General features: G+C 42.2%; 1 protein-coding gene and 1 long non-coding RNA gene across 5 annotated transcripts in view; one reads left to right on the top strand and one right to left on the bottom strand.

The window, feature by feature from the left end:
* SLC16A10 (solute carrier family 16 member 10) overlaps positions 1–26,655 on the bottom strand; it is a 131,671-nt gene that overhangs the window by 8,740 nt on the left and 96,276 nt on the right. For 2 of the 3 annotated variants that reach the window (XM_073893782.1, XM_025864179.2), the window contains exons 4-5: positions 10,586–10,729; positions 1,849–2,077 (exon numbers count right to left, since the gene is read on the bottom strand). In XM_073893782.1, the coding sequence (XP_073749883.1) occupies positions 1,849–2,077; positions 10,586–10,729 (373 nt within the window). Of the gene's footprint in view, positions 1–776; positions 893–1,848; positions 2,078–10,585; positions 10,730–26,655 lie in introns of all 3 variants that reach the window. The other variant, XM_073893781.1, reaches the window with a different exon arrangement.
* Positions 1–26,655, top strand: part of LOC112817179 (uncharacterized) — a 120,236-nt gene that overhangs the window by 21,919 nt on the left and 71,662 nt on the right. For both annotated transcript variants that reach the window (XR_012378529.1, XR_012378528.1), the window contains exons 2-3: positions 15,406–15,495; positions 23,182–23,252. This is a non-coding gene — a long non-coding RNA (uncharacterized lncRNA). The remainder of the gene's footprint in view (positions 1–15,405; positions 15,496–23,181; positions 23,253–26,655) is intronic.

The raw sequence follows: 26,655 nt of genomic DNA, 5'->3' as shown, positions 1-26,655 counted from the left end.
GTTAAATATACTTGTCAGCATATGGGAGTAAAATGTTTGGCACTCTGACAGATCCTTGGGCTCTGCTTCTTAAAACTGTTATTCAGAATATTCCCTGTTTCTAATTTCTCTAACAAAATCCAGATATTTTTTTAAGATTTTATTTCTTAAGTAATCTCTACACCCAATGTGGGGCTCGAACTCCCAACCCTAAGATCAAGAGTCACAGGCTCTACCAACTGAGCCAGCCAGGCACCCCACAAAACCCAGATTTTAAAAGTTATCTTAGTGTTTTTAAACTTTTGTACTCTTACTATAAAACCTCACCTATCTGAAATGTTCAGGGAACACATTGAATTGAGTATCAGACTTTTTGCAATAAACAGCTGAGAATTTGTCCAATTAAGTACTGACACATTAAAAAGGTGTACATTTATTCTAGACAGAAATCTAAAATATACAATATATAGATACAACTTTCTTATCTTCTGAATCAGAATATTCTGTATATAACTAAACCCTTCCTCCTTCTGAACACTAATTATCATGTCTGACTATAATCCTGTGATCCCTCAGAACCTCCTGGCAAGCCAAGAGCTTTCTGAGGCCAGCTGCGGCGTGTTGTTCTGCCTAACTTCAGAAGTTTCCGGTTACCTCCCTTGTTATTGGTCTATTCTCAGTTATTTCTAGTTGCAAACACCAGTCCTACCAAAGTACTGCTTATAATCTGCTGTAGACGTGGAAACCCTAAAAATCTAAGCTCATAAGGTGTAAAAATAGTGTAAGTAGTGTATTACCTGGGGTACAGGGGAAGGGCTGGAGGGTTCTCCCACAGGGAGACTGTGACCTTCAGTGACTGCATGCTTGTTCATGACTAGGTTCCCAGTTGGCAAAGTTGCTAGATGTGTTGGTTCTGGACATGAGAATGAACTTTCACTGAGCCCCTCACATGCCAGACTCAGATGACATTAGAATTTTATCCTAGTTTTATTGAATCACAACCTAATAATTCACATTGGCACCCAAGTAATATTGAACATGAGGCACCTTTATACTACTCAGAAGATATCTAAAGATGAAATTCATACAACATAAAATTAACCATTTCTGTGGCCTTTACCATGTTCACAATATTGTACAACCACCACCTCTATCTAGTCCCAAAATATTTTAATCACACCAGAAGGAAATGCCATACCCATTAAGCAGTTAGTTACTCCCCAATCCCCCTCCTTCCAGCCCCTCGAAACCACCAATCTGCTCTTTGCATCTATGGACTTACCTATTCCGGATATTTCATATAAATAAAATCTTACAGTATGTGACCTTCTGTATCTGGCTTCTTTCACTTAGCATAATGTTCTCAAGGTTCATCCACCTGGTGGCATGTATTGGTACGGTACTTCCTGCCTTTTTATGGCTAATATCCCATTGTATAGCTAAACCACATTCTATTTATCCATTCATCCACTGATGGACATTTGAGTTGTTTCCAGTAAATGGTATTTTCCATTAATTATTCCTGGGCGGGGAATATGATCTCTTACACAAAGCATATTTAGAAATCTTTCAGAATCTTCATCTCTTTTTAAAAAGCAGCCATGTTTCCATTTCTCCAAAACACATACTAAATGAAATATAGCAACTGTGAAAGCTTAAAGCCCAAAAGCTTACAATTAAACATTTTATAGAGTGTGTTATGTATCAATAAGGATAAGAGGGACTCCTCAGCAAACTTTTTCAACATGTCATCCAAGGCTGGTCTTATTAAAAATGTTATCAGTAAGGCACACACAAAAGCAAAAGACTGACCAAAAAATCATAATATATTTTCCATATAGTAAATTACCGGAGACTCATTATATTTACCTGCAATAGGTGGGCCGACAGTCATGGGTATAGACATGAATCCAAGTAGAAATCCAATTGCTTGAGAAACATCCTGGGGGCCAACTAACTCAAAGGCAATGGGGGCCATAATGGAAATGAAGCATCCATCGAAGAGACCCATGATGAGACAGACAGCAATGAGGGCCCCAAAGACCCTACATAGGGGAATCATCATGGACATCAGACCAATGAAGAGAAAGGAGAGTACCTAGGACAAAACAGCACAGTGTCAGCTCTGCTCTCAGGAAAAGTGAGTGTTACAATCACTGAGCAACATGCTTAGGACTTTTGGCCGACTACTGGTTACTTGCCTCCCTGGCCCAATTCACCTTGATTTTATATATATAATCAACTCCCATAATCATCTCCCCTAAGTTCCCCTAGCACTTTCTCAAAATTTCCGTAAAGGGACAGAATAAAGTAAGTATTTTTACATACTTACCTTCCCTTCTAGCCTGTAAGTTCTTGAAGTCAGAATCTGTACAAAAGTCATCTTTGGACTAGATAATCTAAGGTTTAAGAATCTTGCACCTGGTCAATATTCAATAAATATTTGTTCTTTGAGAATCAGCTCAAATTCATTCATCAAACATCTGATCTTGAAATTGTATATACTCTACTGGTGTTAGTCCTTTGCAAAAGGAGAATATGCCAGCAAGATCAGTACTTCACATCACAGAGCTTCCAGCTTGGGGAATATGATGACGTAAGGTTTAGCTATTTAAATAATTTAAAATATGTTGCCTGCCAATATCCCAGACATATTCCAGATATGCAGACCAAGTGAGAGATTAAAATAAGTAACTGTGTATTACATAAATATGTACTGAATTTTGATTATTCAAATTCCAATTAAGTTTCGACTGTCATAGGAAATATGTATAATATGCAAATGAAAACATAAACATATTCTACTAGAACATCCTAAGAGCTAAATTATGTAATCCAATTTTATTTGATAATGTAAATCAATCTGATTATCAAATGATATTTTCAAACACTGTCTTCTGGTGATCCAGCACAGATATACCCTATTTAAGCACCCAGAGTTAAGGCTGAGAAATATTCTGAGCCACGGAACATGTTCATTTAACGGTAGTTAATAGAACCAGACACTTGATTTTGCCTGCCACTGGGTAGCTTCTGTGCTCTGTGCTGTATACTATGCCACGTGAATAAGGCCTGGTTCCTACCCTTGGGTTGTGGGGGGACGAACATGGAAAACGAGTGCACATCAAGTGTCCTAGATGTTGCCACAGTTGTATATTCAAAGTACGGTAGGTGCAAAAAAGGGAGCAGGCAATTCAGTAACTTCTTTAGGCAAAGAACTAAATAAAACTTGACAGTTCACTAGTCAGCAGAAGAAATGTTTCAAAAAGCCTCAGCCTTTTTAAAAATATGTGTACAACAGCAGCTATCATTTACTTAGTGTTTATTAGATGCCAGGCACTGTTCTAAGCACGTTAGCTAATGATCTCCTAACAACTTTATGAGGTGGGTACTAACGTGATGCCCATTTTATAGCTGCAGACAGTGATGCTGGGAGACGTTCGGTAATGTGCCTAAATGTTCCCACCTAGGAACCCTTGGTCTGCACAGGTGGTAGCAGCGAGCAGGAGGAACTGCTCCCAGAGGGTACCTCCAATGATGAGGGGGCTGGGGAGGAAGGGAGAGAGCATACAAAGCAGCCATCTGGGTCACCATCTTCTCCTGTTTTTCCAAGGGCCCAGAGGGCCCACCAAGCTTGGGCACTCGCCTCAGGGCAGCTGCACACAACCTCCTAGGGGTCAGGATTTCCTGCGGAGCTGCCAACGCTGCACAGTGAGTGCAGGGATGAAGGAACAGCAGCGGTGCCGAGCTCTCCAGCTGACCGTGACACAGGCGGTCCATGGACCCCACAGTAAGAAACATGCTCTTGAAAAAGTGTCAAAGTCCAGGTTAGGTCTCTTTTTGACACCATCATCCCATACAGCTGAGTGCATTTTTCTTCTTCACTATTAAAATATGACTTTATGGTATAATTATTAGTTTAAGACTCGGAGTTAGTTATTTGAAAAGTCTGGCACTTCACATTTTCTAAAGAACACAATCTCCCATTTTTCTGATTTTTTTTTTTTTGGTTAAAGATTTTATTTATTCATTTGTGAGAGAGAGGGGGACAGCATGAGTGGGGCAGGGGCAGAAGGAGAAGAAGAGGGAGAAGCAGGCTCCCTGCTCCCTGCCGCAGGGATCATGACCTGAGCTGAAGGCAGACACTTAACCGACTGAGGCATCCAGGCGCCCCTTTTTATTTTCTACTTAAACATTTTCCCCGGGCTCCTGGGTGGCTCAGTTGGTTGAGCGACTGCCTTCGGCTCGGGTCATGGTCCTGGAGTCCCGGGATCAAGTCCCACATCGGGCTCCCTGCTCGGCAGGGAGTCTGCTTCTCCCTCTGACCCTCTTCCGTCTCCTGCTTTCTATCTCTCATTCTCTCTCTCTCTCAAATAAATAAAATCTTTAAAAAAAAAAAAAAACATTTTCCCCAACCCAACTTCAATGAAAACACATGCATAATTTCTTTGCATGGGTAATTAGTGGGCTTGCAGCCTGGTAGGTTGGAAAAAACTAAGGTTCAGAGGAACAAGACCAGGTTCCAGCTCTCTGTGACCTTGAGCAAGTAAAAAGGCTTCCCAATGTTTCCCATGTACACAAAAAGATCTAAAAATAAATAGAAATGTAGAAAGTGGTTTGAAATTCACAAGTAGGTAAATGACAAGGAGTACTGTCATTGATAAACTAACCACACTTTGTCTTAATTATACATACATTTTTAACTCTACCTACAAACACAAAAGCAGATAAACATGGAAAGTCATTTGAATCTTAGAAACTCATCAATTATCACAAACTCCAGAGAATCTAGAATAAAACTTCAGGACATTGTGGGGCCACATTCCATGGATTTAACTGGTAAAGCCACTGACCAAACATTCCCAACCATGCCACTGTAACTATACTAGGTTACCTTTCAAGAATATTTTTTCCTTTGAATATGTGTCCTCTTCTTTTACTATTTTGTTCAGTAAAAATCTCTCCCAAGATAAGAGAACCAGAGTGAATCATTGAAAGCCTAGCACACTACTTGGCACCAAATCAATTGTGCTCAATAAATGAATGTTTTTCTCGGACAAATTTACATAACATGAGACCCAGGCGCTTTACTTCTGGTAGTTATTCTGATTTTTCTATACATTTTTGGCCCCTTCCAATTTTTGTTCTTTGGTTTAGTTTTGTAAAAAATAATTCACTCAGGGAGCCTGGGTGGCTCAGTCGGTTAAGCATCTGCCTTCGGCGCAGGTCAGGATCCCAGGGTCCTGGGATCGGGCCCCACACTGGGCTCCTTGCTTGGCAGGAGGCCTGCTTCTCCCTCTCCTGTCTGCTGCTCCCCTGCCTGTGCTCTGTCAAATAAATAAAATCTTAAAAAAAAAAAATTCACTTAAGAGTTTCAGATTTAGGGGTGTCTAGGTGGCTCAGTCAGTTAAGCATCTGACTCTTGATTTGGCTCAAGTTACGATCTCAGGGTCATGAGATCCAGCCCTGTGTCAGTTGGGCTCTGCACTGGGCGTGAAGTCTGCTTAAGATTCTCTCTTTCCCTCTCCCTCTGCCCCTCTCCACCTTTCAAATTTATTACTATATATTTGAGCTTATAATTTCTTAATACTTTACCTGACTACGAGTTCTCCTCAGGTAAAACTATATTAACTATATTCTCTTTTTTCAATTATTTGACAATAATTACTAGTTTTTATTCAAAATTGTTAAGTTTTAATAACTTAAGTAGAAATTATTTAAAAGTAAAATTTCTTGGTTTTTTGTTAAGAATTGAGTTCATAGGTATTTACACATTTATCCTTTAGTATCTCTCAGAAAATAGCTGGTGAACTGTTCATACGGGAGTTTCTGTACTTCATTACTTCCCCAAATAAATATTGATCCATACATCAAATATTGATTTGTAAATACTGGGCTGCAGTTTGAAAGATAAATAAATTTAGTATTACAAAAATCTTCTTTCCCCTCCTCAAACAAAGCAGCTCTGGTTGGATTTAAATGAGGTATTCAAAGGTCCCTAATTCTCTTCTAGACTCTGGCACTGACATTTAATAAGACATTGACAGTTGAGATGTATTTCCTGCTTTTGTTTTCTTAAAATCATCCAAGGAAATATCTTCTGTCACAATATTATAGGTTCTATTATAGAACTCCTTGCTTAAGTTAGTTTACATACTTAAAGAACAAAAAAAAATTGGGTTTTTTTGTTGTTGTTATTATCCTTCCCCATTTCTATCACAAAAAGAACATTCTTGGAGAAATGTCCATTTAAGTTTTGCTCAGGAATCTAAGTATAGCTCAAGAAGAAAAATGAGCTGCACCTGAATAAGCAGAAGGCATTTTCAGAGGCAGACACACAACTGGCCACAGTTAGATTCAAGTGTTGCTCCTACAAATTTATTCACTATAAAGTTTCCAGACTTTTCCAGCTAGGAACCCAGAGCAGAAAGCCTTTAACCATTATTATTCCATATAATGCAGTTCAGTCATCTCTTTGCTCAGCATTTAAAAGAGGCTGAAAATACCTGGACCTTGATAGAGTTTACATTCAGAACTCTGAAGCAAAAGCGTGAGGCTCCTAAACAAAGATTTGAGTCTATCTATCAGCAAAGGTCTCTGGGGCACCTGGCAGGCTCACCTGGTGGAGCATGCAACTCTTGATCTCAGGGTTGTGAGTTTCAGCCCCATGTTGGGTGTACAGATTACTTTAAAAAAATTGTAAGCAAAGATGTCTAGTTCAGGATAACCAAGGTCTCCTTTCTTGAGACCTGTTCCAAATCAGGATCTGCTTCAGTATTTGATAGACTATTAAAACATAATCAAAGGAAGGATTTATTAATCATGCACTCTGGGCCGACACTTCACCATGAATCCTTACTGCAGCCCTCGGCCGGTTCTGGAGACAGCTGGTGACAAGAACTGGGGTGAAATCATGTCTCACTCCAGAGCCTGTGCTTTTCTGCTCTGCAGCCTCCCAGACCCAAGATGACTGTGACCAGAAATTAGACCACGTGGGAGGTTGTGAAGTGTGTTCTGTGCCCAGCTGCTAGGAGACAGGGGAGGGGAGAGAACCGTCACAGCCGCGTGAGGTTGGGCTGTAACAGACAAGAGCAGGGAGCAGGTATGTCTGCACCACCAGTGATGAGAAGGTAAGGAAGGTAAGCAGTGGGAGCTCCAGCTCTTAAAGGCGAGGCCAAAAGGCAGCCAGCCAGCGAGGGAAAGAATGGTGGGAATAAGCGAACAGGCAGAGCTGGAGTTGGCTGCAGCAGAGAATAGCCAAGACTCAAAAACCACACTGAATGGTTGGGAGTTGGGCAGGGGAGCCAGGAAAAAGGAGACACAGGGGCAGGGAGTGATATAAAGGAACGAGTCCACATGGGTTAGGCCTGTGTTGGCTCCCGTGGCACTATATTCACAGGAGGGGCCCACTGGTGGCTCCCCATAGCCACACGACACATGGAAGGCCTTCTTCCTCCTTCACAGGCCTCTCTGAAATGCAACCCCCTCACTGTGACTCAGCACACACTACTGTGGAGAATGGATTAGTGCTTCCAGCCCAGGAATCTCTCCTCCATATACAACCACAGTGACTTTAAAATGTGAAATCAGGGGGCGCCTGGGAGGCTCAGTCGTTAAGCATCTGCCTTTGGCTCAGGTCATGATCCCAGGGTAATGGGATCCAGCCCCGCGTCAGGCTCCCTGCTCAGTGGAAAGCCTGCTTATGCTCTCTCTCTCTCAAATAAGTAAATAAAATCTTAAAATAAAATGTGAAATTAGGGGCGCGGGACTCTTGATTTTGGCTAAGGTCATGGTCTCAGGGTCGTGAGATTGAGCCCTGTGTTGGACTCCACTCTCAGTGGGAAGTCTCCTTGAGAATCTCTCCCTCTCCTCGCACTCAAATATATCTTTAAAAAAAAATGTGAAATCAGACCACGTCATTCTCCAACGAAGACCCACTACACTTAAAATCTCTTCATTTTGGCTTTTAAGATGCTGTATAATCTGGCCCTTCCTAACTTTCCAACCTCTTCCCATGTCACTCTCCCTGTCTTCTTGAGTTCTTCATTTTTCCTGCCCCCAGTTTTGCTCCAGGAACTCAGGGGCCATGCATATTTTGTGTGTATCACCCCACCAGGGTCTAGGCTAGAGCACAGTAGACACAATCTTTGGAAAAAATGAAAGGAAGCTGAAAGTCTGTAATGCAACAAGGGTCCATTAGAGGGTTCTCTTGACCCTTGAGAACAAGACCAACTGATCCACAAGAATATCCACAGCTGGGTCCTAATAAAAGAGGAATGATCATAATACAGTAAATGCTTTCAAAAATAGCACTCTACCAGCTATGGACACTTCCTTCCACCATGTGACCAGACTCCTTTCTGCAGCTGTCTGCTGGGACCTACACACAAGACACCTGCAGTGAGGCCGCCTCTCTGTTCCTCAGGGTTCACACCTCTAAGTGGAAGTGACCACGATACTGTCGTCAAAGGGCTGGGGTGAGGAACACCAGAGAATGCACATCTGGCACATGGAAGTACTCAATAAATGGTGGATGCTGTTATTTCTAATCAATCAATGGAAGTTACTTTATCTGTAGTAAATGCCTTTCCAGTCATTTTCCTGCACGCAAATCCCACTTCTCCTTCAAGGTCCAACCCAAATACTGCCTCCCATCTATAGAGTGAAGAGACACGCTCAATGCCCCAATCCCTAACTGCCCCCTCCCGGGGCTCCCCTTCACCTTCCCTTCAGAGCCAAGCTCTTGGGCAAAGTAGTCCACATGGCCACTTACTCAGTGATCATGATCCATCTTTAGCACCTGCCACTCCGCTGAAACTCTGCAGCTAAATCCAGTGAAAACCTTTTAGTCTTTAATGTGCTAGCCCTCTCACTAGCTGCCGACACTGCTGACCACTCCTGTCTCTGAAAACACTCTGTGCCCTGCTTCCTTCCCACCAGTCTGGCCACCCCTTCCATTCTCCGCTGCACACCCCACTCCTCCGCTCCCACCACACAGCCCATGGATGCCAAAGTCCCACGGGTCTCTGAGACTCTCTTAGGAGCTCCAAACCTGGCTTTCCCACAAACACCACAAATTTAAAATGGCAAAAATGAACTTAGCATCTTACTCCACTACTGAATTATTGATCTTAATGAAACAGCACAACCATCCACTCCGTGACTGGAGCCACAAATCTCAGACCCGGCTGAGGTGGCTCCATCAAACTCTCATTCCCAATATCCCTATTTTATACCCTGTCTGATTCCAATGTTTCTGCCTTGGTTCCTCCTGCCTAGACTACTTCAACAGTCTCCAACTAGTCCCTCTGCCTCGACTTTTTTTAAACGGCTTTACTGAGATAATAAATTCACCTACCATAAAAGTCACCCCTTTAAAGTAAATAATGAGTGGGTTTGAGTTAACAAAGTTGTACCGCCATCACTACTGCCTAATTTTAGAATATCTGTATCACCCCAAAAAGGATCCCCATACCCTGTAGCAGTTCCCCCCCACCGCCTCCTCCCCCGGCCCCAGGCAACCCTAAATCTACTTTCTGTCTCGTGGTGCTGCCCATTCTGGCCACTTCCCAGAAAGGGAGCTATACAATATGTAGCCTTCTGGCACTGTCTGCTCTCTTACCCCTCCTCCACTTCATTCCACCCTACATAGTTCCTGGATTAAGCTTACTAGAATACAACTCCGGTCGTGTCACTTCCTCGGTTAAAACCCTCTCCTGGCTCCTGGTAGATTGCAGGATAGTGTTCACCCTCTTCCTAACCTGGCTCCTGAGCCTCTCCCTCCAGCCAATTTAGTGCTCTCCCTCTATCTCCTTTATCTCCCCTTTTGTTGCTTCCCAGACATAATATACTGTGTCACACCTCCACCTCCCTGCCCATGTGGCTTCCTCGGCCTGGAACACACTTCTCTGCTTTATCTACCTGACTACCACTCACCTCTTAACAGCCCACCAGCCCAGGAAGCCTGCTCCGACCCTCGCCAGTGATTCAGATGTTTGGAGCCTGCGTTTCTATGGCACCCATCTAGAATAGTCATTATTCCACTGCGCTGCCACACTGTTTTATCTGTCTCCCCATGAGACCATTAGCTACTAACTGAGGGCACAGGTCATGTTTCATGCTTCATCTGCAGCATTCAGCCCAGTGTCTAGCATGGAGGAGTCATTTAAGAACTTGTCAAATGAGTGTCAATATGATCTTGGAATTAGCATTAGTTTAGTGCACACCTCTCAACACCCAGGAGGCAATCTGCAGTAAAGAAGTTCAAAAGAAACACACCCCCCTGAATTTCACAAGATATTGCAAAAGGCACATGACTATGAGAACTGTGCCAAAAATAAAACATTCTTCTTAGGAAAAGCAGTGGGCAAAAAACATTCTGATTTGGTGGAGTTCCATGACAAAACAAGATTGTTTGATCGCCAATGTCCCATGTTGAAAACCCAAAACTCATAACCGATTTTGCCCTTGAAAAACTGCTGGTAGAAGTTAGGTTCCAGAAAGTATCTGTCATTTTTACAGAAGAATTTAAGCAAATAAATACGTATAACGAGACATGAGGGGATAAAGATAATTTTGCTGGGGGAAAAGTGGCTTAAGAAAGTACCTGAAGATAAACCTTCTTCACACCAGGCACATAATCTGCAATCCTGCCAAAGAGCAGCCGTCCAACCCCTGAAGTGATGCCAATGCACATGAGAACCACCTCTTTATTTTTTCCATCTTGAAATCTTTCATTCACATGTTTCATCTGTGGACCAAAGAGAAAGAGGCAACACTAAATACAGTAGGAAAAATTGACAAGTTTTGACACAAAATGCCTTTGTGTCTCCACAATGTTATGGACTCTCACCCCCTTCCAAATCCAAATATTTATAAAATTTCTTCTGTGATAATTTTTCATCAGAACATATGAAGACAAGGCTAACGTGATTTAGCTTGCATAAAAGAAACAAGAATCCTTATGAGAGGTCTTATTTCAAAAACGCGTTACCAACACACATTTTCTAAGTTGACATTGAGCCATTAGCTAAAGGAAGAGAACATACTTGAAACATACCAGACAACCTTGCTCTCTCAAGGTCACCTAAGGACCCAATTATCTGCTCTCCTTAAAGGCAATTTAAGGCAGTTTCACATCTCCTTGGAGAACCTGAACCAAACTGACAGCCCTGAAATAAGCTGTCCTGGAGCTTCCAGGATAAAAGCGTAAGGGTCCCTACCTGTGAATCTGCCTGTGTGCCATCAGAACAGACAGATTCAGAGGCAGCTGAACACAGCAGTTCGGAGAAAAGCCTCTTAGAGAGACTGCTTGGGTTCAAGTCTAGGGTCCATCGCTTATCAGCCTGATGACCTTGAGTAAGTTCTTAACCTCTAAGTCCTCAGTTTCCTTGTCTATAAAATGGAGATAGCAACAGTACCTCAAGAGGGTGGTTATGAGGATTAAAGTAAAGTATCTGTGTAAAGAACTTAGAATAGTGACCGACACAGTTAATAATGATTAGATATTAATTTTAGGGGACGCTTGGGTAGTTCAGTCGGTTAAGCGTCTGCCTTCGGCTCCGGTCATGATCCCGGGGTCCTGGGATTGAGCCCCGCGTCGGGCTCCCTGCTCTGCGGGGAGTCTGCTTCTCCCTCTCTTCCTGGCTTGTGCTCTTGCTATCTCTGTCTCTGTCTCTCTCTCTCTCTCAAATAAATACATAAAATCTTTAAATATATATGTATATTAATTTTAGCCTTTTTTAAAGGACCTTTTCTCTTAATTTACACTGTACCTAGAACAGTGGCTGTAAAACGGCCACCTGACAATGTTTTAAAAGGCAGTGTGACCAGGCAGGTGTTATCCTGGGTGATAAACACGCAACTCAGCGCCCGCTAGCATAAGCTTTGCTCCACAGCCCCTAAGTGTCACCCCTATCCTAGCACTTCCATTCTCTCAATGATCATCTGTGTTCTCACAGTAAAGATAAAAAGCACGTCTGTACTCCTACTGTTTTCTCTGAAATCACAGACATGTTTAACAAATCCAAACAGTTGCTTGAAACAATCAGACTTACTGTTCCCTACATCAGACTTTGGCCTGAATTCCAGAAGCCTGCAAAGCAAATTACCCAGCAAGTTCAGCAGCCCAATGTTCCCAGGGGGTCCTAGTAGCCTTCAGGGATGAATGACATCCCCTTAAGAGACTTCCATTTTGCATTTTTATGCCCACTTGGATATGCCAACACCTATATTTATATTCTTTACTTTGGTATTAAAAGCCCTTCATAACCTGTCACCAATCTATCTTTTTGCCTTTATTACCTACTGATCCTCGACTCAAAAGCAGTAAATGCAAATGTCTACAGGACTCAGGCAAGTAACATTAAGGAGTGAAACAGACTTGTTGGAGAGAGGGAGCACATACTAAAGTTGATTATTACCATATAGGACCACCATGTTGCCAAGTCTATCTCCCAGCTCCCTTTTCTTTTAAAGGAAAGTCAGAAATTTTTTTGTGTGGAAATGTTGGCACCTACCTTAAATTTAGAACCTGGCATGATCCAACCCCATGCAAGCCAAACAAAACATGTCTGCAAACTGCATTAGGCCGACTTTGATCTTAGCACTAATCCTATCTGGCCCAGCAGGACAGGTTTATTCGGTGTCGCTTAAACACGTCTCATACTTTCTTACCTCTCTACATTTCTGCTACCTCTTCCATCTTCTTTGACTTTCTGAATCCCACCCATTCTTTCTTTCCTTTTTTTTTTATTATGTTATGTTATTCACCATACATTCCATCATTAGTTTTTGGTGCAGTGTTCCATGATTCATTGTTTGTGCATAACACCAGTGCTCCACGCAGAACGTGCCCTCTTTAATACCCATCACCAGGCTAACCCATCCCCCCACCCCCCTCCCCTCTAGAACCCTCAGTTTCTTTCTCAGAGTCCATAGTCTTTCATGGTTCGTCTCCCCCTCCAATTCCCCCCCTCATTTTTCCCTTCCTGCTATCTTCTTCTTGTTTTTTTTTAATTTTTTATTGTTATGTTAATCACCATATATTACATCATTTGTTTTGGTGTACTGTTCCATGATTCATTGTTTGTTCATAACACCCAGTGCTCCATGGAGAATGTGCCCTCCTTAATACCCATCACCAGGCTAACCCATCCCCCTACCCTCCTCCCCTCTAGAACCCTCAGTTTGTTTTTCAGAGTCCATCATCTCTCCTGGTTCGTCTCCCCCTCTGACTTACTCCCCTTCATTCTTCCTCTCCTGCTATCTTCTTCTTTTTCTTTTTTCTTAAAATATGTTGCATTATTTGTTTCAGAAGTACAGATCTGTGATTCAACAGTCTTGCACAATTCACAGCGCTCACCGTAGCACGTACCCTCCCCAATGTCTATCACCCAGCCACCCCATCCCTCCCACCCCCCACCACTCCAGCAACCCTCAGTTTGTTTCCTGAGATTAAGAATTCCTCATATCAGTGAGGTCATATGATACATGTCTTTCTGATTGACTTATTTCGCTCAGCATAATACCCTCCAGTTCCATCCACATCGTTGGAAATGGCAAGATCTCATTCCTTTTGATGGCTGCATAATATTCCATTGTGTATATATACCACATCTTCTTTATCCATTCATCTGTCAATGGACATCTTAGCTCTTTCCAGAGTTTGGCTATTGTGGACATTGCTGCTATAAACATTGGGGTGTATATACCCCTTCGGATCCCTACATTTGTATCTTTGGGGTAAATACCCAGTAGTGCAACTGCTGGATCATAGGGTAGCTCTATTTTCAACTTTTTGAGGAACCTCCATACTGTTCTCCAGAGTGGTTGCACCAGCTTGCATTCCCACCAACAGTGTAGGAGGGTTCCCCTTTCTCCGCATCCCTGCCAACATCTGTCGTTTCTGACTTGTTAATTTTAGCCATTCTGACTTATGTGAGGTGGTATCTCATTGAGGTTTTGATTTGGATTTCCCTGATGCCGAGCAACGTTGAGCACTTTTTCATGTGTCTGTTGGTTATTTGGATGTCTTCTTTGGAAAAATGTCTGTTCATGTCTTCTGCCCATTTCTTGATTGGATCATTTGTTCTTTGGGTGTTGAGTTTGATAAGTTCTTTATAGATTTTGGATACTAGCCCTTTATCTGATATGTCATTTGCAAATATCTTCTCCCATTCTGTCGGTTGTCTTTTGGTTTTGTGGACTGTTTCTTTAAGACTGCTCAAATCCCACCTTTTCTATAAAGCTGTCCTTGATTATCTGTCTTACATCCCCTTCTTGTCACTGCCTAACGTTTTCATTGGCAGCTTAAGTACTGAATATTCCTACCCAGCCTTTCTAGCTTCTAAGGCTACGCATTCTCTTCTGTCAACTCTTACATGTCAAACTAGACCTATCCACCTGCCTGTTCCAAAGATACCTCAAAGCCACCAGGCCCCATGCTGAACTCCTCTCCCCCTCACAACCTGCCCTCCCTCCATTTCAGGTAACACTACTACTGTTGGCCCAACTACCCAAGGGAGAAACTGGATAACCATCCTAAATTACTCCCTCTCCGTCCCCTGAGATCCAGGAGTCACCCCTACCTAAATTCTGATGATTTTGCCTCCTACCCTTCTTAGACACACTTCCTTTGGTCTTTGTTCCCCGTGTTTTAGTTTAGGTTCCTTTTTTTTTCTTTTGGTGGGCAGCAAAGCAAGGTTTATTGAATGATGGTAAAGTGATAGTACAAAGCTCCTGAAGAAGGAGGGGACCCAAGGGAGGGTTGCCTTAGTTTAGGTTCCTATCACTCCTCACTTAGACAACAATAGCCTTCTAGCATACTTCTTGCTTGAGCCCCCACTCCTGAATCTCTATTCTCTGAGACCACCAGATTAAGTTCAAAATTACAAACACTTCTCTGCCTAAGATCCTTTGATGGCTCCCATAGCCTTCAGGGTAAAGCTCCGACTCCTGGTTTGACAGATGAAAGCCTTCCTGTTTTGCTCCTGCAGCCTCACCTCCAGCTGCCTCCTTACACACACCGTGCTCACACTGTGCTGTCCGGTACGGCAGCTACTAGCCCCACGGACACTACTGAGCACTGAAAATGGAGCTACTGCAGATTGAGATGTGCTAAGTATAAAACACATAGCAAATTTAGAAGACTTACTGAAAAGAAAGCATGCAAAATATCTCAACAATTTAAAACTGATTCCAAGTTGAGATATTTTGCCTATATTAAACAAATATATACTGTTAAATATACTGTGAAACTAATTTCATTTATTTTTTTAAATATGGAAACTAGAAAATTATAAATCACATATGTGGCTTGCATTATATTTCTATTGAATGGTGTTGGTCTAAGAAATCCACTTGTGGCTGCAAAGACAAGACAGCTGTTTATGATAAAGGTAACCTCAAACTGGCTTATTCCTCCAGGCCCTTATCACTCCTCCATAAGTGAAATCAGACAAAGTGGAAAGATGGATTCCAGCTCAATTCTGAAGAAAATGAATAACCTGATTTAAGGTAGGTAGGATATAAGTATGTGTATTCATCAGCTTTATTTTGGAATTTGAATCCAGACTTAATGTATTAATCTACTTCAGTAAGTACCCAAAGGATCTATTATAACTTTTCAAAAGACATTTTTTAGTATTCAAAAAAACTAAATTTAGGGGCGCCTGGGTGGCTCAGTCGTTAAGTGTCTGCCTTCGGCTCAGGTCATGATCCCAGTGTCTTGGGATCGAGCCCTGCATCGGGCTCCCTGCTCCGCGGGAAGCCTGCTTCTCCCTCTCCCACTCCCCCTGCTTGTGTTCCCTCTCTCGCTGTCTCTCTCTCTGTCAAATAAATAAATAAATAAATAAAATCTTAAAAAAACAAACAAAACCCCCCCCAAAACTAAATTTACTAGTCATTCTTTTGATGAAACTAAGAGCACCTGACTGACAAGTTGCTATTATTCTTTATTAGTGGTTTATTATTTCCCCTTGCTCTACTTTATAATCCTTAAAAGGAATATTAAGGTGAAATATTTTGGGTCTTTTGAAAGTGGGTAAGTTTGGTAAAATCAAATTATGCTTAAGTGGAAACTTAGTTCTTCAACTATAAGGGGTGTTATTTCATTGAAATTTGTTGCTCTTGTTGCTGTTAAAATAAAACAAGAACGTCAGCTTCTAATACCTCCTCCCGCAGCCAAAATCTGCAAGCTAAAGAAGTTTCTTTGGTCAGTAAGTAAGGGAATCTGAGGGGTTGGAGAACAGAATCTAGGGATGCTGGATCTCTGGGTCCTAGAGATCCTTCCTCACTGAGATACCAGTACCTCGAAGATGTGGTGTTTTCTCCTTGCAGCCTGGGCCTCCCATGATTGCTGCACATTATTTTATGAATCTCTGCCTATGTTTCATCCTCTGGAGACTGGCGTGCACTTTAGCAGAAACATGAATATTAGGCAAAATCGATATGTCTAAGAAAGTTATATGGATAAGGACGTTCAAATGTTGGACAGATGTTTCCATATTTAACTTTTTTGGAGGGGAGGCAAGCAGGGGGAGGGGCAGAGGGAGAGAGAGAATCCCAAGCAGGCTCCACACTCAGCGCAGAGCCCAGCGTGGAGCCTGATCCCACGACTCTGAGATCTTGACTTGATCCGAAATCAAGAGTCGGAGGCTCAATTGACTGAGCCATCCAGGTGCCCCTTAATCTCACTTTTTTTTAATGAGCATTCTTTTAAAGCTTTATTTTAGAGATTGAGAAAGAGAGGGAGAGAGAGACTCTCAAGCAGACTCCCCACTGAGTGCAGAGCCCAAGGCGGGGCTTGATCGCAGGACCATGAGATCATGAGCTGGACACTCAACCGACTGAGCCACCCAGATACCCCTAATCTAATTTTTTAAACCAATACAGAGCTTAAAACAGAGACCCCTAGTGCATAAGGAATAACATCATTTTGTAGAGCAGTTGTTTCAAGTAGACTTTATCTGAATGTATAAGTGCCTTCCAGGAAGGAGTTAGTCTTCTATTTCTGTTCTCAAACATGTGTTTCCTCCAGGGAGCACACCTCTCAGAGATTACCAAAACCTTGCTGACAGTTTGAATGCTACCTGCTCCTGAAACATTTTTCATCATCTGAGCAACAACTTTTGTTAACCACAGAAGCCATTTTTGGATTGTGTTATCCAAAGTAACCACAAACTCATATCCCTAAATATCTGTTCATTTTACATAATGGGTGAAAGAAAGAAAAAAAAGACAAAGTAGTTCACAGTTTGCCCTTCCTCCCAAACATCCCCACTTCAAGTAAACGGTGATTCAACCTATATCCACGGTTAACACATCTCTGACCAGCCAACTGACGGGTGAGGTCCCTCTCCCCTCACTAGAGCCCAGAGGCAGATTCCTTTTTGAGAGGCTGGGGCAGGAGCGTAAGAAAGTCATCTTGCTGGGGGACCTCTCCATCTCTCTCCTGCAGAGAAGCCACGGTCCCAGACACAGGGAGACATCAGACACAATGTTCTCCCATGGAGAATCCAGGCTGAGTCCTCTGGCTTTTAGGCAACCATGAAGGAAATTAAATGGGTGGCCATAGTATAAAACCAGCTCCAATAAACCTGATGTAAGGGCATTAGAAACCCCAGCTTGTCCTTGACAAATAGTTGCACAACAGAAGACTACCCAATAGGAGGGAACCCTAAATCACTTTATTTGCAGAAACCCTCGAAACCCAGTGATGGTACATACCAGCAAAGCAAGGAGGTTATCGGTCAAAAAGGTCTGATCATTACCTAGTTATTTTCTAGAAGTGTGTGATTTGGCCAATGCCATGATGGTCTTTAGCCTCAACTGCCCTTGGCTCCAACTTTTTAAAGGGATGGGTGGTTTTTGCTTAATGTCTTTTATGTAACATTTATGTAACTTATTACATAAAGATGATGATCAAACTTTTGTACCTAGATTAGACTACATATCTTTGGGGAATAGTGAAAGAAGAGGAACTATGGGACACTTCAAAATAACTATTTCTGATGCTGGATGTGCAGTAACAGCTGCTGAGTCAAGTTCGGAGTGCTAAAAAAAAAACAAAAAAAACCAAAAGGCAGTAATGTAGGGAGGCCAGGAAAGCAAGACAGAAACAGCTCCAACAGAGCACGGCCGGCTGTGAAATAGAGCTTCAGCTACCTCTGCAGAACTGGGTGGGAAAAATCAACAGTATTTGTCCTCCATGGTTGTTGCAGTTACTGTGCCCTTTGAGAGGGAAACAGATTCCAGTAATGCAGCCCTCATCTGTCCTTGCCTGTGAGGATTCTGATTCTCTGACCTTCTGCCCTTCCTCTTCACGTCCACATCATCAAACTGGACAATAGGCACTCATTCTGTTCCTAGGAGAATAAACTCTTGTGGCCAGGTCAAGGGACCTGCATCTCTTACGTTACATGCTACCTCCAAAAATGGGGTAGTAAACGCTGCACAATATTTTCAGTGGTTTTGTAATAATGATTTCTGCAGCTCCCTACTTTCCAACAGTGATTCAGAGTTCAGAGCACTTCTACTCACTTGCTCTTCACTCCAGAGATTAACAGCTTCAGCCTGTTGCTTCTCACTTGCATGCAATTTAGTTTCCAACACATCCATTCGGTATTTGAAAAGCTATTCCATCACTCTAAAAGACTGTTCTGCTGGGGGAAATATACTTTTTAAAGACAAACTCAAAGAAAAGAGCCTTGCCCCTTTAAAAATTAGAAAGGGAGTAGAAACCCTGCTAGAGTAGTTAATGGATAATCTTAGAATTTGTTGCAAATCAAAACTTTACACTACCCTTTGACTTCAAAGTAAGATGAATAGAAATCTGAATAGGAAATAAGGTTTGGTCTTTTTTTTTTTTCTGTCTTTTTTAAGCAACTGTGTTTTCTCTCTCTCTGTTTCTGCTAAGAAAAGGAAGTAAATTAAAACAAGTGGGGCATTCACTTAGAAAGGTTTTATACATGTGCCCTGTATGCCAGCAAGCCCACTGAGGTGATCAAAGGTGGAAGAAAACTACACTCACAGATTTGGAAACATAAAATTAAGCCCTTTACATCATAATAATGTTGAAATAGAACTTTATGGCTATTAAAAGATACTCCTTGATTAGGTCAGCCTCAAACGTCGCTTTAGCTTGTTAAATTTGATCAACTGTGCTTTGAGAATAAAACAGCGCTAAGATTTGAAGTGAAAACATCAAATTCTTTGCCTACCAACATTTTTAAGAACTACCATCTTCAGGCAGCCCAGTAAAGCCCAGCTTTACTACAAAGATGTTTCTGTTGTTGACTACACCCATGGAGCAGGTACCAACTGCCTCCTCAGCAGCTGACCAGGTAGGGAGCAGACCTTTGGCCTGACAGGGCTTTTGGAGGCACAGGGAGCTGGCGCTGCTTGTTTTCTTAAACGGCCAGTGTTCCCATTTCGCCACGATGGGCTTCTGTGGTGTGTTATCACATGTGGCCCTGTTAAGACTCGTAAAGGTCAGGACTGAGAAAACAGAGGGAAGAGTTTCCAGAGTGAAGGTTACTTAACAGCCACCAAGGAGCAGAAACAGAAGAGTTCAGAAGGAAGAAAGATGGCTGATGGCTCAAAAAACCCTGATCTGATTTTGAAAACATTTTCTAACCTTAAAAGCATTTATTTTTCCTTTTTTACAAAAATAATTTCCCTGAGATTAAAAAAAAAAGCAAAACAGAAAAGATAAATAGTCCATCCCTCACATAGCATTAATTAGATCAGATCTCGATTTGGCAAAATGTTCTAGAGGAATTATCAATCAAAACCAATTTGGATTTAGATGTCAATTCAAATAATCCTGAATTTTAGAAAGTGGACTTCAACTTAAAAGAGAAAATAAATCACTAGGGTTTTGGAGTAACTTGAAGTTTAGCGACCCTGACAATTTCTATGCCAGATATTTCACAAATTGTCAAAAACTGTTCTAATCCTTCCTGATCAATTAAAGATATTTAATCTGTTGGTTTATTTAAATTTATTCATTCCACCTAAATCCAAATTTAATTCGAAACAGTCTCCTTCCTGGACTCTCATTCCTGGCACAGATTCAGCACTCTCTGAGACCCTTGGTTCCCAGATAATTTGCACTGTGAATTAAGACAGTGTCTGTCTGGGGGCGGGTGGGGGGCTCAGTTGGTTAAGCTTCCAACTCTTGAGTTTGGCTCAGGTCATGATCTCAGGGTCGTGAGATCGAGCCCTCCGTGCTAGGTGTGGAGCCTGCTTGGGATTCTCTCCCTCTCCCTCCGCCTCTGCCCACCCCTCCTCTTGTTAAAAACAAAAACAAGAGTATCTGTCTGTGAAGGAGTTAGACCATCTCCCCTCTGCTAAGATGACTCCAGAGGACTCAGCCACGGTCCACAGCCTGCCCATGTGACTAACACTTCAAAGAGCACTCTGAAAATACACCCTGGCCGCAGCAGCTCTGCACACATGGATTCTGGTTTGTGATGAAGGCTCTTCTGAGGTATCATGTGTTTCCATGTTTGCATTTGTTTAGAAAAGGGGATGTGCCCCCTCTCTTCCAGGCTTTGTAAGGCATACAGTGATGAGTCTTCTCTATCAATTCTAAGAATTATCTAATTGCTAACCCACTCCCTAGTATCACATCAAGTTAAAAAAATTTTATCTGACTCATGATGAAAAATTGTTAGGATTGGGCCTAGATTAGTTTTCCTTCCACTAATGTCATTTCCATATACTTCTGAGATTGTCTACCCCCCCTTTTTTTTCCTTTCTTAAGAAATAAACCTATTTCAGAATTCTGGGGTGGATGGCGGGGGGGGGGAGGTTGATTAACATTATTTTAAACATGTTCAGTTCTGTTTTGTGGTTTTAAAGTATTCAGGAAGAAAAAGACCACACCGGTAGAGGAGGACAGATAAGAAAATGGAAGGCCTGAGTGGTCTGGATTAAGGATGTTGGCATAGCAGAGAGAAAACCTTTGTGACGGGAGTTGAAGGCCCAGGCCTAGCAGGGGGAAAAAAATCTTTGGAGCTGAATTATGAGCTCTACTCCTTACTGATTTCAAGATCTTGGACATCAGTTTCCTGATCTGAAACCAATACTGCACGCTGGTTCACAATTTGGCCAGTACCATCCCAAGGGTGTTTTGGAAATTTGTGGAGGGCATTTTTATCTGATAAGGTTGTGCCCAAGTTTTAGCTTTTTAAAAATTTTTAAATAAAATTTGTATCACCTAGTATTTACCATTTTTAACCATTTTTTAAGTGTACAGTTCGGTGGCATTAAATACACTCACCTTGTGTAGCCGTCACCACCATCCATCCCCACAACATTCTCATTTCCCCAGACTAAAACACTGTATCCATGAAACACTAACTCCCCATTTCCCCAAACCCCTGGCAACCACCATTCTACCTTGTTTCTATGAATATGACTACTCTGGGCACCTCATCAAGTGGAATCATACAGTATTTGACCTATGGCTTATTTCACTTAGCATAATGTCTTCGTTTCATCCATGCTGTAGCACGTATCCCAAGCATTAACACTAGAGGCCGCTTTTAGGCAACAGGCTTGAGCAATGGAAACTTGAGCAAGGCAAAAGGGCCCACAGCAACCACCAACCACGAGCTGACCCAAACAGGATCATTAAGTGACCCACCTTGAAATAGCCCTAGGCCCTAACCGACCTATTACAAGCAGGCACAGTTCCTAAGATTACCAAAAAAGGGAAAATTCCGTAAGTTCCCACCCTCCTTTGCTCTGCCCTGTAACTGTGGCCCTTCATCACCACCTTGTGGAAGGCCATCCCTCCTTTGCTGTCCTACTCGCTGCTCCCTTGCGGTGTATTCAATAAACTTCTATCTCCTTCGTTCTGCCCTGGGTGAATTCACACCTGTGCCACTGGCCCCCACCCAACTGGGATGCCCCACATTTGGTGGCCAGCATGGGGACCCTTGTCAGCCCTGGACTCTTTCCAGATTCTCCAGGAATTTCTTTGGACTTTCCCTCAGTGGACTGGACTCTAGTACCTCAGGCCAAAGTTACTTCTTGGTGAGGATCTGAAGCCCCATGGGGAACCCACCAGACCATCCTTGCCTGAAAGGGTGAGGGATCCTTCCCTCCCTCTCCTTTTTCTTTTCAGCCCTTTGGCAGCCAACCCTAGTACTCCTCAGACAACTGAAGGTCCCTGACCAAGATGGCTCCCTGGTGTGGTCTGAAGGTCTGAGGGCAAACAAGTTGGACTGCCCATGCCTGGGAGGGTGAAGGAACCCTTTCCACTCCATCTACAGCTCATCTAGGGTGAATGTGCATACCTTAGAGACTCAGTTGAGACCCTTTCTTGATACTGGCTGACTCTCAGCTACCTTGCTCCTCCTTTTTCCTTTGTTCTGACAGATCCAGCCGCCATCTTGACCAACAGGCAAAACACATTTCCACACATCTGAGGGGTGAGTCCTCTCCCTTCTTTTTCCAACTCGGTTTGGCAACCATGTGTCCGGCTTTCCCTGTTGCAGGGGACACCCCAGCAGGGATTGCTATTGCCATTTGCTGTGACCTTCTCCTTGGTGGGATGCGACAGTAGGGTCAGTCACCCTGCATAAGGTCCTGTCTTTTTTCAGGTCTGTGGGACGCCCTGACAGAAATTGCGACCAGAAGTCAGAGTTTCATTCCCTTTGGTGGGATGCCTCTTTGGAAATCAGCAGCCAGTCTTTCCCACTCTGGGACAAACCCCCTCTATTCCTTTGGAGTCACTCTTGGGCTGTATTCTTAAACACTGGAACAAATTTGACCCCCAAAGCCTGAGGAAAAACATTTCATCCTTTTATGTAATGTTTCCTGGCCTCAGTACAAACTTCCAGATCAAGAGCTATGGCCCCTCCACAGAACCCTTTCTTATAATACTATCTTCCAGCTTGGCCTCTTTTGCCAGAACTCCTCCAAATGGTCAGAGGTCTCATATGCACAAGCCTTCATGGCATTGTCCCAAAAATCCTAACATCCGCAAAAACTGTAGAATGTGTCTTGTTCAGTTTCATGGCTCATCTGACCCTCTGTATAGATTTCAAAGTCTGTGGTAACCTGAAACTTTAAAGTTTTGCTTGGATGATAAATTGAAATCATTGGACCGTGAAGTCACTTCCAAATAAGATAAAATATTAAAGCAGTGAGTACTAAATATAGGTTTATGCTTTTGGCTTCTCATTGCAGAGAAACTAAAGATACTTGGGTCTGTTGGAAAACATGCTTTGTGCCTTATGGAAAGAATGTCCTATGGAAAAGTATGTTTTTTAAAAATTAGGAAATGTATTCATATATTATAGATCTAAAGAATTCTGGTGTAACAGTTCACAATTGGTTACCACTTAGTTTTCACTGGAGACTAAGGTTTCTAAGTTAAAATTCCGCTACATAATTAGGACTGATGGAAATAAGGAAAGCAACTCTGTATGTAGAAAATTAGGAAATCTATGAGGAAGATACCCTGCTTACAGAGTTCCCAGCAGCCTTACCAGATGAGTCAAGAATGTCATTTCCTGGCAGATGCAGGAACCTCAGGATATTTGGGGAACCTCAAGAACAGGAATTTGCTCAAATCTACAGGTATTGCAGACATGTCTGATAGCATGTATTTGGCTTGGATTCTGGCGTAGAAAGGCTACTAAAAGTTTAGTCTAGAGATTCCTTATAAAAGTTCCAGCAAAACTAAATTTAAAGGACCTATATGGTCAATCACTATTCTTACTGAGTTTATGTAAATAATTAAGCCAAGTTTGTTTGGGTTTTTTTTTATGTATTTTTTTTATTTAAATTCAATTAACATATAATGTATTACTAGTTTCAGAGGTAGAGATCAGTGAATCATCAGTCTTAAATAACACCCAGTGATCATTACATCACGTGCCCTCCTTAATGTCCATCACCCAGTTACCCCATCCCCCACCCCTCTCCCCTCCAGCAACCCCTGTTTGTTTCCTATGCTCAAGAGTCTCTTATGGTTTGTCTCCCTCTTTGATTTCGTCTTGTTTTATTTTTTCCTCTTCTTCCCCTATGATCCTGTTTTGTTTCTTAAAGTCCACATGAACAAGATCATATAACTGTCTTTCTCTGATGGACTTATTTCACTTAGCATAATACCCTCTAGTTCCACCCACATCATTGCAAATGGCAAGTTTTCATTTTTCAAGGCTACATAATATTCCATTGTGTGTGTGCACACATGTGGGTGTGTGTGTGTGTGTGTGTACATATACATACTACCTCTTCTTTATCATCTGTCAATGGACTTCTGGGCTCTTTCCATAGTTTGGCTATTGTGGACATTGCTGCTATAAACATTGGGGTGCAGGTGCCCCTTCGGATCACTACATTGTATCTTTGGGATAAATCCCTATTAGTGCAATTGCTGGATCGTAGGGTAGCTCTATTTTCAACTTTTTGAGGAACCTCCATACTGTTTTCCAGAGTGGCTGTGCCAGCTTGCATTCCCACCAACAGTGTAGGAGGGTTCCCCTTTCTCCGCATCCTCGCCAACATCTGTTGTTTCCTGACTTGTTAATTTTAGCCATTCTGACTGCTGTGAGGTGGTATCTCATTGTGGTTTTGATTTGTATTCCCAATTAGGCCAAGTTTGTTAAAACTGGACTTGTTTTACAAACAAATTAGTCTTAGGGTGCCTGGCTGGCTCAATTAGTGGAGCATGCGATCTTGAGGTCGTGAGTTCAAGCCCCATGCTGGGTGTAAAGATTAATTAAATAAAACTTTAAACAAATAAATTAGTCTTGATTTGGCTATCTGGAAATAAGGGTGCATTCAGAGAGAAAAATTATGTTTCAGCAATACATCCTTAGGGACTAGATTCTAGTTTTGGTTAACTGTCTTTATTTTTTTACTGGGGGGGAGGGCAGAGGGAGAGGGAGAGAGAATCTAAAGCAAGCTCCATGACCAGCATAGAACCCAGTGTGAGGCTTGATCTCACAACCCTGAGATCATGACCTGAGCTGAAATCAAGAATCAGACGCTAACCGACTCAGCCACCCAGGCACCCTGACTGTCTTTTAAATGTCTGTTGTTTGCCTAAGCTAGGCAACCTGAGGTAAACTTCAGAGAAATTGAAACAATAGTTCATGTATAGGCAATCTTCAGGCCAGGTGCTAGGGATGGAGTGAAGGAAAAGGGGCTCTGTCCCTACCCTTTAACGTATCCAGTCTACTTTACCCATTTATTCTTTACCATTTCCTGAGGTGTCACGACAATTCACACACAAAGCTCCCCAATATTATTTGTAGAAAAATCCAGTTTTCACCAGGCTTTCCCATACTTACATTGAATACATTATATAGTATAAGGGCCTGACAAAAATACGCTATTGCTGGTTTCAACTGAAGTTAAAAAGAGGTCTGTGGATGGGGCACCTGGGTGGCTCAGTCGTTGGGCGTCTGCCTTCGGCTCAAGTCATGATCCCAGGATCCTGGGATCGAGCCCTGCATTGGGCTCCCTGCTCCGAGGGAGGCCTGCTTCTCCCTCTGCCTCTGCCTGCCGCCCTCCCTGCTTGTACTCTCTCTCTGTGTCTCTATAAAAAAAAAAAAAGAGGTCTGTGGATTTCTTTCTCCCCCATTAATTCAAAATCTCTTAGCAGTTTGGGACCTACATTCTAGGGATAATTTTCATGACTGAATAAACCATGTATTACTTCTAAAAGCTACTGTTGAATCATCTACAAATACTTCTTTTTGTCTAACTAAATACAATTTGGAATGCATGACAACTTAGTGCCTTACTAAAAGCAGCGGCTCTGTTTTAGTTTTCTTATTTGTAAATGATCAGCTTTCTAAGCTTCTTATGTATTATGTTCTGTACTAACAAGTTCCTATGTTAGTATATTACACTTTGAAAGAGGAAAAAAAAATAACAAAACAAGACAAAACAAAAAAAACCCCAACTAGCTTGTTTTGATGAGTGTTCCGTAGCTATTTAACTTCCACTATTAATGAATCCTAAGTGGCCAGAAATCAAGATCCTTATTCATTTTAAGTAGGATAATACTGGTGAATACTCCCTGAGGCACAAAACTGATAAGTGGGCAAATTTTCACTAACCTGAGTAGTCAAATTGCAGCAGATGTTGAGATATGCAGGAAAATAAATGCAAGGTTAGAAAAGCAAGAAAAGCACAGACACTACTGGAAAAAATCTGAAAAAAGTGGGGACAAAGTGAAGGAGAGGAGAGGTCTAATCATTAACGTAAATAACCACATGAGAACTGAGGAAGAGTAGTGTATTTTTAGAAGATATAAGTACTAAGTAAAGTATCTGGAAAAAAGGCAATGTTTGGGCCCGATGCAAGAATTTTACAATTTCAACATGCACATTTCAATACACCAGATAAAAATAAGTTGGATAAAAAATTCACCAACTGTTGGCTGGCCTTATAAACTAGAGAGATTCTCTATCATAGGCTTCCCAAGGGCAATAGGAAGCAGTCTTATTTTTAATATCTTCCACATATCTAATTCTGTCCTTCACCAATAAAATGTACTTACTGTCACCTCCTCAAAGAGGTTGTCCCTGACTTCCCAAACTGAAATGACCTCCCACCATCACCTTCCATTGCATTTTATTTTCTTCAAAGGAAATATCACTATTTGAAAACTACCTTGTTTACTTATTTATCAAGCTCTGTGAG

Source organism: Callorhinus ursinus, unplaced genomic scaffold (assembly GCF_003265705.2).
Source record: "Callorhinus ursinus isolate GAN/ISIS: 27379988/994484 unplaced genomic scaffold, GSC_fseal_2.0 scaffold6, whole genome shotgun sequence".
Classification (NCBI taxonomy): Eukaryota; Metazoa; Chordata; class Mammalia; order Carnivora; family Otariidae; genus Callorhinus; species Callorhinus ursinus.
Note: the sequence above shows the minus strand (reverse complement) of the source record. Positions and strands in the feature narration are given on the sequence as shown.